This window comes from Sus scrofa, chromosome 5, assembly GCF_054392235.1.
Source record: "Sus scrofa isolate SSC_HxYL_T2T_F1_AM1 chromosome 5, Sscrofa_HxYL_maternal_Yorkshire_Landrace_v2.0, whole genome shotgun sequence".
Lineage (NCBI taxonomy): Eukaryota > Metazoa > Chordata > Mammalia > Artiodactyla > Suidae > Sus > Sus scrofa.
In genome coordinates, this window is record NC_139387.1 from 95509466 (window position 1) to 95528100 (window position 18635).

Sequence of the window (18635 nt, forward strand, 5' to 3'; positions counted from 1 at the left end):
TTGGAAAGCTTCGGTCTTTTATCATCTATGTAGATAACAGCAGGATGCTTTAGAAGGTAAATGAACACAAGATGCAGAGGGCTACGGCTGAAGGACTGCTACTTTTCAAAAGGCATAAGCAAAATAAGTGACCCATAAATTTCTACTTGAAAAATCATCATTAATATTTGAGAATGTTTGTTTTTAGTCCTTCCATGTTTTGCATAGTTAAAATCAATTGTAAATAAAATTTTGCTTATTAATCTTTGCTTTTAGTTTGTCATAAACATTTTCTCTTCATCATTAAACAATTTTCTTATACATGATTTTAAAGAGATTTTGTGTGTGTGTGTGTGCAAATCTTTGTCCTTTGCCTTTGCTAAAATGCTACCTTCTCAGTAAGACTATCTCTGACTTACTAAAAATTGCACACATACCCACCATCCCCTAGCATTTTCTGTCACTGGGACCTGCGTTATATTTCCGCATTTTATCATTTTACCATTTGTTGGTATTGTTCATTTTATTTGTTTATTATCTCTTTTACCACACCAAAACATAAATTTTACAGGAAGTTTGTTTTAGTACTCCCGCCTGTATCCTTAACATTTAGAAAAATGCCTGGCCCTTAGTAAGCACTCTTGGATGGAAGAGTATTGAATGAACTATTGGACCAAGTATGAACATTTTTAAGGCTCTTGATAGACACTGGCAAATTACTTTTCTAGAAAGAGTACAACAATTTAGACTTCCATCAGCAATATGTAAAGAATGGTCATTTTTCCTCAGTTTTTTTTAGTGCAGTTTAGCTTTGGGAAGCAAACATGTTTTCCTGGTGATTCCCTGGCATTTATTTGCCACTAGCAAAAACATGGACGTATGAAGCAACCTAGTAAATTCAAGGAATTGCAGGTAGTGCTCGTGGCTAGAATGTAAGGTTTACTATCTGAAGAATATTCAGAGCTGAAATATTAAATGTATGATAGAGCAGTCTGGTGGCACAATATTGAAGCAGCAATTGGGTGAATGTTATTGGACTTTGAGGTCCAGAAACTGGGAGACTAGATTGGTTACAGTTGAGGTTATCCTCGTGGACACTGAAGTCACCTGTGTGAATTGCAGGAAAGGGACAATAGTGTCAAAATCTTCAATGAGCAATGAAATTGGAACAGGAGTTAATGATGAGTCATTAAAACTATGATATAATTGGCTTAAATGAATCTCAACGGAAGAGTTTTTCATGTGGGAGAAAATAAAGCGGCCTGTTCAGAAGACTGCAACGTCAGCGGGGTCCTTGAGATCTATATACAGCATGTTGTTCTACGTGTATATACAGGATTCGTAGTTTCATGCTCATTTGCCTTTTTTTATTTGCCTACTTTTAAAATACCTTATCATCTTTAAAAACGTCGATACCTTTTAAGTTTAATTTTCTTCAGAGGTTCTCTTGTAGCTCACCAGGTTAAGGATCCAGTGTGGTCACTGCTGCGGCTCAGGGCACCGTTACGGCGTGGTTTTGATCCCTGGCCTGGGAACTTCCACATGCCACAGGCATGGCCTAAGAAAAAATAATTAATTTTCTTGAGAAAACTATTAAAGACTGCATATCCCTTTTCCTTTTACTGAATTCCTCGTCATGAACCTCTCTTTCCTTTACAACTGGGCATAAAATCTGGACCGGTAACCCAAAACTAATTTGACTGTCTTCAAACTCTGTCAGTAGTCCTTGTCCATCAAGAAGATTCTGTTAATCAGTACATCAGGGTACCTGATAACTCCTAATATCTTTTGTTTCATGAGAAATACAACAGTCCCCAGTCCTTTAGATGCTAGCCGTCAAATTTTTAATACTGAGGTTGGCCAGGCTACCTTGTCCTCACTCCTTATGCCTTTGTACTAACTTTAAAAAAAAGTTTTTGGGAGTTCCCGTCGTGGCGCAGTGGTTAACGAATCCGACTAGGAACCACGAGGTCGCGGGTTCGGTCCCTGCCCTTGCTCAGTGGGTTAACGATCCGGCGTTGCCGTGAGCTGTGGTGTAGGTTGCAGATGCGGCTCAGATCCCGCGTTGATGTGGCTCTGGCGTAGGCTGGTGGCTACAGCTCCGATTCGACCCCTAGCCTGGGAACCTCCATATGCCGCGGGTGTGGCCCTAGAAAAGGCAAAAAAAAAAAAAAATAGCTTAACCTATTCTTAAATAGGTTAAGAATCCATCGCAGTTTCCTGCTCTTTTCCTCCTAAACAGGAAAAAAAAATCTGAATATCCTTGAATTCAGTACTAAAGATTACTACTCCAAGAATATGAACATTTAGATTCATTAGTATCATGTTAACTGTAGCATTGCTGATGTCAAAATACGCAGTTAAACTTTATGTCCTCATACTTTGACTAAAATAATAGTTGACTTTAGTGTAATCGTTAGCTTATGAAATAATATTGAGATTTGCATTTGGGCATTTCTATTCATACTTACAAGTAATCAGACAATAATATATAAAATAGTTAAAGTTTTCATCATGAAGTAACTTCTTAGAGTCTTGTGTATTCATAACACTGGTGTTGATTTCGAGGTTTCTGGGAAAGATTCCTTCTCTTTAAAGTCTTTTTTGTGGAGTCCCCGTCGTGGCGCAGTGGTTAAGGAATCTGACTAGAAACCATGAGGTTGTGGGTTCAATCCCTGGCCTCGCTCAAAGGGTTAAGGATCCCGAGTTGCTGTGGCTGTGGTATAGGCCAGCGGCTACAACTCCGATTAGACCCCTAGCCTGGGAACTTCCATATGCCACGGGTGCAGCCCTAGAAAAGGCAAAAAGACTAAAAAATAAAGCCTTTTTTGTATTTTTAATTAATTTGTATAGTAATACATGTAATTAAAATTTAAAAGAAACAAATACTTATTCAGTGAAAAATGTCTCCATTCCATCTCTGTTGCCAAATTTCCAGTTCTTTTCCCCAAAGGTAGTCACTGTAACCAACTTCTTGTGTGTTCTTCCAGGTAGTTTTTCCTCTCCCTAGGTCACATTTTAAAGCTTCCTTTCCATAGGTCTTACACATTTCTTTTTTTTTTTTTTTTTTTTTTTTTTTTTGTCTTTTGTCTTTTTTGTTGTTGTTGTTGCTATTTCTTGGGCCACTCCCGCGGCATATGGAGGTTCCCAGGCTAGGGGTCGAATCGGAGCTGTAGCCACCGGCCTACACCAGAGCCACAGCAACGCGGGATCCGAGCCGCGTCTGCAACCTACACCACAGCTCACGGCAACGCCGGATCGTTAACCCACTGAGCAAGGGCAGGGACTGAACCCGCGACCTCATGGTTCCTAGACGGATTCGTTAACCACTGCGCCACGACGGGAACTCCGGTCTTACACATTTCTTATTCGATTTATGCCTAGGTGTTATGGGCTGAATTGTCTCTCCCCCCACCCCCATATTTCTATGTTGAAGTCCTAACCCCTAATATCTCAAAATGTGACTGTTTGCAGGTGAGGCCTTTAAAGAGGTAACTGAATTAAATCTGATTCTTGTTCCTGTAAGAAGAGGGGATTACAGCACAGACACAGACAGGGAAAGACATGTGAAGATAGAAAAGCTGTCCGTCTGCAGCCAGGGAGATCGATCTCAGAGGAAACCAACCCAGCCGACAGCTTGTTCAGATTGCTAGCCTCCAAAATTACGAGGAACTTAATTTTTGTTGTTTAAACTACCCAGCCTTGGAGTTCCCTTTGTGGCTCAGTGGTGATAAACCTAACTAGCATTCATGAGGACGTGGGTTGAATCCCTGGCCTCGATCAGTGGGAAGGATGCAGTATTGCCGTGAGCCATGGTGTAGGTCACAGACTCGGCTCGACTCTGGCGTTGCTCTGTCTGTGGTGTAGGCCGGCAGCTGTAGCTCTGATTCAGCCCCTATCCTGAGAACGTCCACATGCCACAGGTGCGGCCCTCAAAAATAAAATAGGAGTTCCCATCGTGGAGCAGCAGAAACAAATCCGGCCAGGAACCATGAGGTTGTGGTTTCGATCCCTGGCCTCGCTCAGTGGGTTAAGGATCTGGCTTTGCTGTGAGCTGTGGTGTAGGTCACATATACGGCTCGGATCCCAACTTTCTGTGACTCTGGCGTAGGCCAGCAGCTGTAGCTCTGATTCAACCACTAGCCTGAGAACCTCCATGTGTCGCTGGTGTGGCCCTAAAAAGACCCTCCCCCCCCCCAAAAAAAAAGTAAAAAATAAAATAAACTGCCCAGCCTGTGTTACTTTGTTATGTCAGCCCTAGGAAATCAATACAGATTTTGGTACTGGGAAGTGGGGTGTGCTGTAATAAATATCTAAAAATTTGGAACTGGGAAATGGGTAGAGGCTGGGAGAGTTTTGAGATGCTTTCTATGAAAAGGCTTAGGTTGCCTTGAAGACATTAATGGTAGAAATATGGATGTCACAGGTGATTCTGGTGAGGATTCAGAAATCGAAGAAGAGAGCTGTAGAAAAAGCTGCTCACCTTAAAAAAAAAAAAAAAAAATATATATATATATCATCATAACAGAATGCTGGTAGGAATATGAACATTAAGGTACTCCTGGAGTTCCCACTTTGGCACAGTGGATTAAGAATTTAGCTGCAAATATCTTTGATGAATACAGACACAAAAATTCTCAACAAAATTTTAGCCAACCAAATCCAACAACGTATAAAAAAGAGCATACACCACGACCATATGGGATTCATTCCAGATTCATAAGGATGGTTCAACATATGCAAATCAATCAATGTCGTACACCATATTAACAAAAGAAAAGTCAAAACCACATGATCATCTCAATAGAGGCAGAAAAAGCATTTGACAAAGTCCAGTATCCATTCATGATCAAAACTCTTACCAAAGTGGGTATAGAAGGACCATACTTTGACATAATAAAAGCCACTTATGACAAACCCACAGCCAATATAATATTCAAAGGAGAAAAGCTGAGAGCCTTCCCACTAAAATCTGGAACAAGGCAAGGATGCCCATGCTCACCACTGTTATTCAACATAGTACTGGAAGTCCTAGCCACAGCAATCCGACAAAAGAAATAAATGGCATCCAGATAGGAAGAGAAGAGGTAAAACCGTCACTGTATGCAGATGTCATGATACTATATATAGAAAACCCTAAGGACTCAAGGCAAAAACTGCTTGAACTAATCAACAGTTTCAGCAGAGTAGCAGGATATAAGATTAACATTCAGAAATCAGTCGCATTTCTGTGTACTAACCATGAAATAGTAGAAAAGGAATATAAAAACAATACCTTTTAAAATTGCACCCCCCAAAATCAAATACCTGGGAATACACCTGACCAAGGAGGTGAAAGACGTATATGCTTAGAACTATAAGACATTAATCAAGGACATTAAAGAAGATGTAAAGAAATGGAAAGATAGTCCATGCTCCTGGATTGGAAAAAATCAATGTTGCAAAAATGACCATACTACCCAAAGCAATCTACAGATTCAGCGCAATCCCTATCAAGAATCCAGCTGCATGCAGTGCCTTGGGTCGCAGCAGAGGCACGGGTTTGATCACCAGCCCAGTGCAGTGGGATAAAGGAACCAGCATTGGCCACAGCTGTGGTATCGTAGCTGCAGCTCAGATTCAGTCCCTGGCCCAGGAACTTCCATGTGCCACGAGTGGAACCATTAAAAAAAAAGGTGTTCCGTTGAGGTCTCAGATGGAAATGAGGAGCATCTTATTGGAAACTGGAGAAAAGGCACATTGTGTTATAAAGTAGCAAAGAATTTGGCCCTGTTGTAGTCTAGTAGTTTGTGGAAGGTAGAATTAGTAAGTGATGAACTTGGGTATTTATTTGAGGACATTTCTAAAACATAGCCTAGTTTCTCCTTACTGCTTATAGTAACATAAGAGAGGAGACAGCTTTGGGAAAGATCCCTGCTGTTCTTACTTGCTGCAAGTGATAAATCCTCCCTTCTCCTTGAGGGGGGAGAAAGACTGAAGAGAAATGGAACCAGAATATGGAGAATACTTAGCCTGTTATCCATAGTGCAAAAAAATAAGTAAATAAATAAATGAAGGTAAGAAAGCTGTTCTGGAGAGACTCTCCAGAGTGTGACTGGACAACCATTTACTAAAGAGATTGTGTGAGATTTATGAATCCAGTCAGCAGTCTCAATAGAAGCTAGGAATAAAGACGGAGTTATCCTGGAGAGATCTGGGGAGGATTCTTATGTGATGTCTTGGACCCCCTTGGGAGGCAACAAGATTTTGGGGAAGTCACGCTAGCAGAAGTGCTGCCGGCTTGGACTGAAGGGGACACAGATGGGATGAAGTGAATGAAGGCTGTGGGATTTCTGGGACTGCACTGGGTGGGCCAGTAGAGCTATTCCGTTTTGAACATATGTTATCCTTCAAGGTAGGGCGGCGGGGGCGGGGCCTTGAAGACGGCTCAGAGTCTGGGAGGGCCCCCACCACTGCCATCAGGAATCCCAAGCACACAGGCCCAGAGAGTAACTGTCTCCTTGGTTGGTTTCAGAGAGGTTGAGGCCACTACTTTTCAATCTAGTGGGAAATAGTTGAATAATTAAACAAAATATTGTATATTGCTTTTAGCATAAGTAATTGAAACATTCAAGGTTTTAAAAATAACTGAAAAACAATTCAGACAATTTGACAGTTACTATTAATTACAGAATATTAGTGAATTTATTACATGTAGTATATAATATGATAAAGTCAGAAATAATATTTTTATTCTTAATAACCTGATTTAGAGAAAAAACAAAGGTTGACGTCAACCCATTAATCTTACTGGCTCTCAATTCCATTTGAAGACAATTTTACATTAAATTCAAATTAATCTTAACATGTAAGTAATTGCCACTAAAGAAGAACAGCCACAAAATCCTGGAGAAATCCTCTAGTCCTCTGAATGAATACAATTATTTTGTCAGTTTTTACAATATAGTGATTAAAAAGTGTGTTAAATGGCTGTAGTGATGTGTTTGTTACAGTCTGGGTTGCCCATGTTAATAAATTACTCCTAATCTGTTTGAGTTCTATGGTTTAGGCTTCAGTATCTTCGAAAAGTGAAATTGTTTGGTATTGAATACTTTTTTTTAATAGACATTTCAAAATTTATGAAAGCAAAGAGATTCGTTTTATGAACCCCTATGTAAACGTCATCAGTCTTCGATCATTGTCAGCACATGGCCGCTCTTTTGTTTATTCCTTCCCACCTCCACCCATACAACTGGATTATTTTGCAGCAAATCCTAACTGTCATAAAATATCTTTTGTAAGTTCTTCGGTGAATATGTTTTATGGGCATACATGTGAAAAAGCGTCTTTTTGTTTTTGGCAGGACACTCTGGCAATTAAATCATGGCAACCATAGAAGAAATTGCACATCAGATTATTGAACAACAGATGGGAGAGGTATGTCGAGGTTACCATTCGTTCACTGCCTCACCAAACGTGTTTATACCAAATGTAGTATATACTAAGTTTTGGTGGCACAGAGATAAAAGATAGCCTTCACTTTTAAGCTCTTTTTGACCTAGTGAGAGAAAGCTGAATAATCAGACAATCCTAATAGCATGTGGCAAGTGCCGCGATAAGATAATTGTGTAGAGTGTGATGGGAGCACAGAGAGAAAAACTAATGAAGAGTTGTAGTAGAGGGCAGGGATTCAGTCAGGGAATGTTTCTGGAGGGTGAGACATCTGAGGCTTCACGGGCCAGTGAGAAGAGATCCTCGTCAAGAGGCAGATCTTCATTTTTTAAAACAGGTCCCAGAGTTCCCGTCGTGGCGCAGTGGTTAACGCATCCGACTAGGAACCATGAGGTTTCGGGTTTGAACCCTGGCCTCACTCAGTGGGTTAAGGATCTGGCGTTGCAATGAGCTGTGGTGTAGGTTGTAGCTGCGGCTTAGATCTGATGTTGTGGCTGTGGCGTAGGCTGGCAGCTGGACCCCTAGCCTGGGAACCTCCTTATGCCACAGGTACAGCCCTAAAAAGCAAAACAAACAAACAAAAAAGTTATATCCTGGAGTTCCCTGGTGGCTCAGCAGGTTAAGGATCTGGCATTGTCACTGTGGTTCTATCCCTGGCTCAGAAACTTCTGCATGCTAGGGAGGCGGCCAAAGAAATAAACAGTTTTATCCTAGTAAGAGGTATCATAATCCAGAGGTTTTCAAAGTATCATCTAGGGATTTTTTCAGAGAGTCAGGTCAAAAACGTTCTCATAACAATACTAAAATGTTATTTGCCTTTTCACTATCATTCTCTCACAAGGATATGGTAGAATTTTCTGGAGGCTGTATCATGTGATAGTGTATGATGAAATATGTCACCATTTAAAAGGTGTACATAATTCATTGAACCAGTATTCCCAAATGAACAATGCATGATGTTCCCAAGTCTCTCGTGAGTAAAGGATTCACAATGCCGGACAGACAAATCAATTTTAATATACTTTCTAATTCCGCATTCTTTGCTCAGCAACAACAAAAACCCTCAGTGCTAGCCTTTTCTTTTTATCCGTGAACTTGCTCTTCCCCCTTCTGCACCATCTCAGTAGACGGCAGTTCTGTCCTTTCAGTTGCTCAGACCAAAATTTCTTAGTCATCTTGGACTCTTTTTTTCCTCATAGTCCGTATCTAGTCTACCAGCATGTCTTCTCACCTCTCCCTTCATAAAATATCTCAATTAAATCGTTTTTCACTCTTAACGTGGCTACTGTGCTTCTCTGTATGTCTGTATCTCTGCCCATGTACACCACCCAGATGCTGCCAGGAACCGTGCAGAGCATCCAGTCTGGTCTCCTTTAATTCTGTTCTTGAACATTCATAATCTGGTCTTCACACTAAATCTAGAACGACTCATTTTGCCCAAGACGGTGCCACTTCTCTACCATGTAGACCCTCCAGTGGGTCTCCGTCAGCCACTAGGAAATCGGACATTGTGGAGCCTGCAAAGCCCTGTTCAGTCTGGCCCTGTTGTCTTTCACATCCCACCTCCTGCCGTAAATTTCTCTCTTCCATTTTGTTTCACTCACACAGCTCTCGTGCTGGACATCTTGCTCAGATGTTTCCAGCATGCTCTTCCCGCCCCACAGCCTTCTTCCTCTACCCGGGATATACTTCCCCTAGTTAGTCCTAAGCCTTGGCCTGCTCCTTCACTCAGGTCTGCGCAAAAAATGTCATCTCCTCGTCACTCTAATTCCATCAACAACTCTCTCCTTAGCCTGCTTTATTTTACTTTGTAGCAGTGAATACCACCTGACAATGGTATTTGCTTGTTTAGTTTTTATTGGCCTTTCCTCACTAAAATGAAAGCTTTATGAGAACCAAAATTTTGTTTAGCTTATTACTCTGTCCGTGGACCCAGAACTAATGGTGCTTGGCAGGTAGAATGCACCCAGTTGATGTTTTTCTAAATGGAAGGTGGAAAGGAAGGGGAAGGAGGGAATCAAAATAGTGAGATCCAGATTTTCTAACATAGTACCTTCATTTATTTTCACATTTATTTCCACAAGATAGGATGTCATGAAATAAAATTGCTAGATTAAAGGTATGCGTGTTGTATTGAACGTACGTATGTGATGATTTTCTAGTCTAACTTAGGCTGAAGATACGAGAAAATTGTCCTTAGAAAAGAAAAAAGTTGGCTTGATTACTTTTTTACTCGATTACTAATGACATGATTGTGTTAGATTGTTACAGAGCAGCAAACTGGCCAGAAAATCCAGATTGTGACAGCGCTTGATCATAGTACCCAAGGCAAGCCGTTCCTTTTGACAAATCCCGATGGCTCTACCCCAAGCAAAGTCATTCTGGCCAGGCCAGACTCTACTCCCGGAAAAGTTTTCCTCACAAGCCCAGATGCAGCAGGTGTCAACCAGTTATTTTTTACAACTCCTGACTTGTCTTCGCAACACCTCCAGGTAAATAACTAGAGTTTCTTTTTATCTTACCCTTGAAAACAATAAAAAGCAAGTCCTGATATTAGGACTTTACGTCCTACATGTTCCGTAGCATAAAATTATGTGCTGCCTTCCTCTGTGAGCCACTGCCCTCCTCTGAGCCACTATACTTATCTTCACACATCTACACACCTATATACTTGGTGGGGGTTTGGGGGGGGTTTTTTGGTTTTTTAGTGCCATGCAGTAAAATATACCCTGTCTAGGTTGGCCAGGAAGGGACTTAATAAAGAATATAGAGAGCTCAAATAACTGTTAAAAAGCCTAAAGAAACAGTTGTAAGCTAGGTTTCCAAGAATAACTACTGGAGCAGGCTTCAGAACTTGCTTCTAAGTGACCTTATGCTTCGTACAGTTAGGGAACTTCCAGATCAGGAGCGTGTACAGAATTCTAATAGCTGCAGTTTCCAAAACCAAGCTTCCTGTACCTTGAACAAGTAGCTGCAAAATCAAGAAAGTCAATACTATAGCTACCAGCTTTGTCATTTTGTATCTTCTGTTGTCGTCTGCTTCTTCACTGATAGTGAAAGCAGTCTATCCCATGGTCGGCTTTAACATTGGAATCCATCAGTAGTGTAGATCAGCTGTACGTTGTTTTAATTTTTGTTAGCTGTACATTATTCTTCGAAAAGCCAGTTAAGGCTTTTGTACACTGCGTGCCTGTGGTTATGTAGCTGTTTTTACTACTGGTTGCTGTAATTGAATATGTCTAACAATGAATCCATAGGTTTGCCTCTGCAGACTTTAGTTGGGGGTGAGGGGTGGGGAGGTGCCCACTTAAAATTGGATTCCTATTTTCTGATGAAAAACTAATCAAAGAAAGTTCCTTTTAGAATTGAAAAACTCCAGATTCATAAGATAGAAGATTTTGCCTGTATATCCTAATAGATTCTATTACCCTTCAAATTACATAATTTATATTATTTTTAAAAACAGCTAGTAGAAAATGGGTAGGATATGTAAAGTTATTTTATCAGAAAGACAGAAGTCACTAGAAAAATGTGTAACTTTATCCATACCTTAATTTATTTTTTTAATTAACAGACTTGAGTTTTTTCAAGAATTTTGTATTTACAGAAATATTGAGCATTTAGTACAGAGTTCCCATATAACCTCCCAACGCACAGTTTCTCATGTTACTAACATTTCATAGTAGTATGATACATTTGTTATAATTAAAGGACTAGTAGTATTTCTGTGTTAGCTAAAATCCATAGCTTTCCCTAATTTTTACCTAGCATCCTTTTTTGTTCTAGGATACCACATAACATTCAGTTGTCATGTTTCCTTAGACTCCTTTTAGCTGTGACACTTTCTCAGACTTTCCTTTCATTTGATGACTGTGGCCATTTTGAGGTATACGAGTCATTTTGTGCCCCACTGTACAACTTCGGTTTTTTTTGTTTTTTTTTTTTCTCCCATGGCTAGACTGGGTTGTGCGTTTCGGGGTGGAGGATCAGAGAGGTTAAGCGCCATTCTCATCACATCATATCAAGGGTACTTACTAGCATCATGTTTTATGACTGGTCATGTCACCTGGCTGAAGTAATGTGTATCAGATTTCTCCACTGTAAAGTTACTCTCTTTGAAAAAAAATTCTCTATTTAAAAAATAAAGATAATATTGCTACTTTGCCTACTTTATGGATTATCTCTAAGAACGATGAAAGAGAAACAGGTATAGGATGGAATTCCTCTGGCCTGAGGATTTGATTTCTGGTCTCGTGACCTAAGATATGATGTGGGCAAGCCCATTAAGCTCTCAGTGTCTCTTCTGCTCTTAGGAATAAAAGCAGATAAAAGGTTAGCATCATTTGCAATAGATGTGCTATAAAGAAAGGAGTGGTGCCTGTCATAGGTGTTTTCAGAGGACATCTAAAACCAGAAATTGTTTAGGTTTTTTTAAAGTTTTTATTGAAGACTGAGTTTTATGGTGATATAAGGAGAAACATAGTATAAGGGGCGGCTATTTTAATGACTGTTAATTTTTTTTAATTAGAATTACTCATGAAGGCATTCACACCCCTAAGAGAAGAAAAAGTCAGGAAGTTCCCATCGTGGCACAGTGGTTAACGAATCCGACTAGGAACCATGAGGTTGCGGGTTCGGTCCCTGCCCTTGCTCAGTGGGTTAAGGATCCAGCATTGCTGTGAGCTGTGGTGTAGGTTGCAGACGCGGCTCGGATCCCGCGATGCTGTGGCTGTGGAGTAGGCCAGTGGCGACAGCTCCGACTGGACCCCTAGCCTGGGAACCTCCATATGCCGTGGGAGCGGCCCAAAGAAATAGCAAAAAGACAAAAAAAAAAAAAAGAAAGAAAGAAAAAAAGAGGGCTAATTTGTGGACTCTTTTTTTTTTTTTTTTTTTTTTGACTGCTCTGTGCTACAGCTTGATGTGGGCTCTCGTTCCTAGAACAGGGATTGGACCCTGGGCAGAAGCAGTGAAAGTACAGAATCCTAACCACTGGCCCACCAGGGAACTCCCTGTGGGCTATTTTAAAGCAGGGCTAGATATTTACTAAATGCCATATCACGTTTTTTGGCTTGAACTTAATTTGTTTACCTTTCAAAAGATTGGAAGAAAATAAAAAAATTGAAGAATAAACCTAAAAGAGGAAACGCCTATTTCTTTGCCAGTATTACATTAGCTGTACCTAGTGATGAGCTCTTACTACTAAAGAGGGTTAATTACTTGCCCAAGGCCACCTGACTAGTCCTCTCTACTTGGTATCATTAACAGACTCCAGAGTCCATGCTCTCAACCTCTTCACCTAACCCAAATCTTGGACAGCTCAATGACAAGTTTATATCTTTGTTTATGAATCATGTTCCATAATGATAAATAAATGAATGCCTCAACATAGTTTTTCTTTATTTTTTCTTTATAACTTCTTTTCTATTTAAAAATTTAGAGTTTTTTTTTTTTTAATGCTGTTAGAGCTTATTTTAGTCATGTCATTCCATGTGGAAATATTCTCAGTTACTCAAAGACAAATGTCCTGATAGAACTGATAACTGCTGGAAGAATTTGATGTGTTCAGATGAAGAAGTACTTAATGGGTGAGATGTAGTTAAAAAAAAAAAAAAAGTCATGTATTTATGTTGAAGACTGTTTAATGAAATTGTTATGAAACAAATTACTATGGAACAAATTTAAAAGGTATTCTTTCTGTGCTTATAACATTGAAATTTTTATCTATACGTAAAGAAAATTAAGGAATTCCCGTCGTGGCTCAGTGGTTAACAAACCTGACTAGTATCCATACGGATGTAGGTTTGATCCCTGGCCTTGCTCGGTGGGTTAAGGATGCTGCGGCATTGCCATGAGCTGTGGTGTAGGTCACACACTCAGCTTGGATCCCTCGCTGCTGTGGCTGTGGTGTAAGCCAGCAGCTAGAGCTCTGACTGGACCCCTAACCTGGAAACCTCCATGTGCCGTGGGTATGGCCCTTAAAAAAAAAAAAAAGAAAAAAGAAAATCAAGAATAGTTTAATGGATACATTCATAATAATAGAGGTCAAAGTTTCAGAATAACTTATGAAAAAGTAAGATTGACTGAATGTTCTTTTGGTTTTTTACGTGAGAGTATTACTGAGTAACAGCAAACTGTTTTTCCCCCACTTTAGCTCTTAACAGATAATTCTGCCTCAGAACAAGGACCAAATAAAGGTTTTGATCTTTGCGTAGTATGTGGAGACAGAGCATCAGGTAACTTTAAAAATAACCTCCTATATGTGTTGTGTTGTTAAAATAACTACGACAATGTTTCTTAAACTGAAAGCAAAAAGAAAAATAAAGGAGCATGTCATTCTTATGGTTCATATTTGTAGTCTATGAAATTTAACTAATTTTTTCCCCTCAGCTTTTTATTCACCTACAAGTTTGTTTGTTTGTTTTTCTTTTCAGTGCCACACCTGCAGCATAAGGGAGCTCCTAGGCTAGGGGTCAGATTGGAGCTGGAGCTGCCAGTCTGCACCACAGCCACAGCAGCTGGATCCAAGTCACATCTGTGACCTGTGCCATAGCTTGCAGCAATGCCAGATCCTTAAGCCACTGAGTGAGGTCAGGGATTGGACTTGTATGGTTCATGGATACTAGTCAGGTTCTTAACCCACTGAGCCACAATGGGAACTTTACCTACAAGTTTTTTACTTTAATGCAGTTTAATTTTATCTTGCAATGACATAAAATGCATATTTCAAAGAATTAGGAAGGACAGTTTTCATTTTTTGTAAGTAAGCTGAACGTATGGAAATTTTTCTGAATGTGAAACCAGTTCTGTCAAAGGAATTGCTTCAAACTTCGTTGTAATCCTTAATAACATAACATTAGGTTGTTAACTACCTTTTGAGCCCTGTCCTCATTCCAGGCATTCAGAGTAACAGATTATTAAGGTGAAAAAGCTCTGGTCAACCTTTATGTAACGCTCTGTATAACTTAGCAGGCATTTCTCCATGTCTAGTTCTAGTACTCAAGGTTATGTCATTTTAGTTGTGGTCATCATTCTTTCATGCCAGAAATACACACCCATATTCATTCATATATATTCACAAATGCCAGTGGGAAAGTTTAAGGACCCAGCTCTTTTCCATGCCTTCATTACCAAAACCTCCACTAGCGCTTTTCCCAGAGTATGTTCAATTTGTTAATAGATGTTGTGCCAAAGAAATGGTTTGTGAGAGTTCCCTTCTGGCTCAAAGGATCTGGGGTTGTTACTGCTATGGCTCTAGTTATAGCTGTGGCACTGCATGCTACAGGTGTGGCCAAAAAAAAGAAAAAAAGAAATGGTTTGTGAAATGATAGGTTTATCAAGCTGTAACAGAACTCACTATACTTTTAAGAATTCAGGCACAACAGTTTAAGGAGCCAGCATTATCACTTTATTGTCTTGGATTGCTGCTACATGTAATTTGATTCTTGGCCCAGAAACTTCTGCATGCTATGGGTGTGGCCAAAAAAAAAAAAAAAATGTGAAACTCAAAATGAGGAAGGATTATTAGAGTTCAAGTTCTAACTGACATTAATATCCTTTTTTTGAAGCATGGTTTTCAAAATACAATAGCTTTATGCACTATAACAGAACTATAGTTAGTGATCTCACAAGTGAAAATAGCTTTTATGTTTTATCATGAGGTTATGGTGATTTTGTTTCTTTTCTTAACCAAATTTTCCATGCCATTATTAAGATTACAAAACTTAAAAAAACTCATCTTGGAGTTCCCCTCGTGGCTCAGTGGTTAATGAATCTGACTAAGGAACAGTGAGGTTACGCGTTCTATCCCTGGCCTTGCTCAGTGGGTTAAGGATCCAGCATTGCCTTGAGCTGTGGTGTAGGTTGCAGACGCAGCTCGAATACTGAGTTGCTGTGGCTCCAGTGTAAGCCTGTGGCTACAGCTCCAATTAGACCCCTAGCCTGGGAATCTCCATATGCTGCAGGTGCGGCCCCAGAAAAGACCAAAAAAAAAAAAAAAAAAACTTGTTTAATATATTTTATTAGAGAATAAGGTTGTTTCATTTTCTGTTTCATGTCATACACTCAGAAATGTCAGTTTCATCTCATATTTGTTTGAAGGGAAAAAAATGGGCTTATTTCAGTTCTGAAGTATATGACTTGTGTTTTCTGAAACATTTTGTCTTTAGGGCGTCATTATGGAGCTGTAACTTGTGAAGGCTGCAAAGGATTTTTTAAAAGAAGTATCCGAAAAAATTTAGTTTATTCATGTCGAGGATCAAAGGACTGTATTATTAATAAACACCATCGAAATCGCTGTCAATACTGCAGGTTACAAAGATGTATTGCATTTGGAATGAAACAAGACTGTATGTATTAGCTTTAAATGAGAAAATACTTTTAAGAATTCAGGCGAACTCAGAAGTGTGTTAAAATCAACATTTTAAGATATGTCAAATATATATGGTTTTTAATTTAAAGTTTTCCAACTAAAATGTAGCAATATGTGCATATGTATATATTTGTTATACATTCAACAGATCTTTGTTGTGCCTATACGCCAGGCATGTATTTTTTGTTTGAACACAGTAATAATTGGGAAAAAAAGCACAGCTGACTAGATACCAGTTTAATTTTTGATTTAATTACTCAACTGTTTAGTAAGGTAACGACAGTAGCTGATAGTGAGTTCTCATGCTTTTACTCTGTGTATAGCATATGAATTAACTTACTCTAAACAAAATTCTCAGTAAGTACTACTGTGACTCCATTTGTCATTTTAATGAACAGGAGATTTAGTAACTTGCTCAAGGTCACACAGCAATATAAGTGGCAGGACTTGGATTTGAATCTTGGCAGTTTTGTTTCATTTTTCTTAGAAAATGTACATTGAACAACTACAGGATACTATCTCCTAAGTAGGGATCGTGAAATAAAATTGCTCTAAGTGAAATACATTCCTGTATTTTATAAATGAAGACCAAGCAGTTGAATTACTTCTCAAGAGTCTCCCTGTCCTTAACTGAAAAAAGATCTAACTTGAGTCTTTTTGTGGTTTCTCTATTACTACTGTTTTCAGTTGGTGAAATATTATTTCATTTTTTAATACTCTTATATAACTAAGTAAAAGACCCCTAACTTGAGTTTTTCTTCCTTGACAGTGAACTGTTTTTATTTTTTATTTTTTTTTATTTTTTTATTTTTTTTAGCTATTTCTTGGTCCGCTCCCGCGGCATATGGAGGTTCCCAGGCCAGGGGTCGAATCGGAGCTGTAGCCACCGGCCTACGCCAGAGCCACAGCAACGCGGGATCCGAGCCGCATCTGCAACCCACACCACAGCTCACGGCAACACCGGATCCTTAACCCACTGAGCAAGGGCAGGGACCGAACCCGCAACCTCATGGTTCCTAGTCGGATTCGTTAACCACTGCGCCACAACAGGAACTCCGAACTGTTTTTAAAAAATAGGAGTTCTTCTATTTTTCTGCCATGGTTAGGGCAGGGAGAGAAGAAAGAATCAGAGATGCACAGTGGCCATTTTTACTATTTTGGAGCAACTTTTTTGAACTTGCAAATAATTTCTAAAGATGGACAGTTATCTTTGAAATTCATTTATGTTGATCATGTCTCCCGATAGCCGTGTTGCTGACCTAGAGCTTGATTACATTTATTTTATTTCATTTGTAATTTTTTATTATAGTTGATTTAAGGTGTTCTGTCAGTTTCATGCTTACATTTATAAATGACTATAAATTCTGCCTTGTGATATAAATTTGATGCATTTTTGTAGCTGTTCAGTGTGAAAGAAAACCCATTGAAGTATCAAGAGAAAAATCTTCCAACTGTGCCGCTTCAACAGAAAAAATCTACATTCGAAAAGACCTTCGAAGTCCCTTAGCTGCAACTCCAACTTTTGTAACAGATAGTGAAACTGCAAGGTATAGTAAAAACAACCAAAAAATAAATAGATAGATTAAGTAGCTGGTTATTTGCTTTTCTTCCCAGTGAAATTAAGGCTAAAATTTATACTTATTTGTTACAGGTCAGCAGGACTTTTAGATTCAGGAATGTTTGTGAATATTCATCAGTCTGGAATAAAAACTGAGTCAGCTGTGCTGATGACACCAGATAAGGTGTGTTTAGTACAATTAATTTAAAGCTTAAAACTTTTTAAGCTTTTAAAATTGTTTCCTTTTCTCCACCATCAATTTGGCCAGTTGATTTCATCTTAAATATTCTCTGTTACAAGTTGCTTTTTTTTTTTTAAGCGTAAATTATTAACTATTTGGTAGCGTCAAATGACAAAACTAAAAGAACTTGGTAATGAGTTTGATGTCCCTTATTTAAGGGAAGACTATCCATGAATCAGCAGATTACCATGCTCACAAGCAGTAGAACCCTCTTCCAGAGGAATTTTAGGCAAGAGTGAGTTTTATAGAGTGTTAGAAACAGCCACTAGGAAATGGGGTTTTATTGTCTAGGATGTTGGGGATTTCCTTGTTAGGCTGTGGTCTGGAGTAAGGTGAGTTTACTGGAGATGCAGAATTGTGATTGGTGTGCATTATTAGGTCTCCTCAATAGGTGTTTCCTTTCAGTGCAGACTGATAGGTTTAGGTTTGTGAAGTGGCCTGGGCCCCTGGAGCCGCCTCCACTTGGTGGGTCCTGATACGCGAATTCACTTGATCAGGAGCAGTGTTCATTGTTCCACTAGAACAGTGATAGCGTCAACGTGAAAATGACATTTAAAAGTCTTCCAGATTTCTTTCATCTTGAAATAAAAGTCCTCAAAAGTGGAAATGTATGATAAATGTAAAATTCTTTATATCCCTTTTGTGTTCTCTTACAGATTTTATAGTGTTAAAACAGTTAAAATACTTCAGGTGAAGAGAAATTCCTAGCGCACCTCACTCAAAACTTTGGCTTGACTTGAGGGTAGGAATAGGATTGCAAGAGCTCTCCTAACTATCTATCCAAGTCATCTGGGTTCTCTTAGAGATTTGGAGCAGCTCTTTCTTGAGCAAGGGCTATGAAGGAAAAAAGGTTTGCTTGGTTGGGTTGAGCATGTAGAGTTTCTGTAGTGCCCAGAAGCCCCTTATGCGAGCTGAAAGCAAACATTTCTTCTCAAGACTCATACCTGAAGGCAGAATTTCAGAGAGCCTATGATTAGTGTTTCTTTCAGCCTATAACATGGTCTGATTTTATATACCCTATAATATTATTCATTCTATATATGGCCAGATTTGTTCTT

The 18635-nt window shown here is 39.2% G+C and overlaps 1 protein-coding gene across 4 annotated transcripts in view; it reads left to right on the forward strand.

The window, feature by feature from the left end:
• Positions 1 to 18635, forward strand: part of NR2C1 (nuclear receptor subfamily 2 group C member 1) — a 46754-nt gene that overhangs the window by 4734 nt on the left and 23385 nt on the right. For all 4 annotated transcript variants that reach the window (XM_003126708.5, XM_005664254.4, XM_005664253.4 and 1 more), the window contains exons 2-7: positions 7322 to 7395; positions 9672 to 9902; positions 13562 to 13643; positions 15576 to 15755; positions 17178 to 17325; positions 17430 to 17520. In XM_003126708.5, coding sequence (XP_003126756.1) covers positions 7342 to 7395; positions 9672 to 9902; positions 13562 to 13643; positions 15576 to 15755; positions 17178 to 17325; positions 17430 to 17520 — 786 coding nt within the window. In that variant the 5' untranslated portion in view covers positions 7322 to 7341. The remainder of the gene's footprint in view (positions 1 to 7321; positions 7396 to 9671; positions 9903 to 13561; positions 13644 to 15575; positions 15756 to 17177; positions 17326 to 17429; positions 17521 to 18635) is intronic.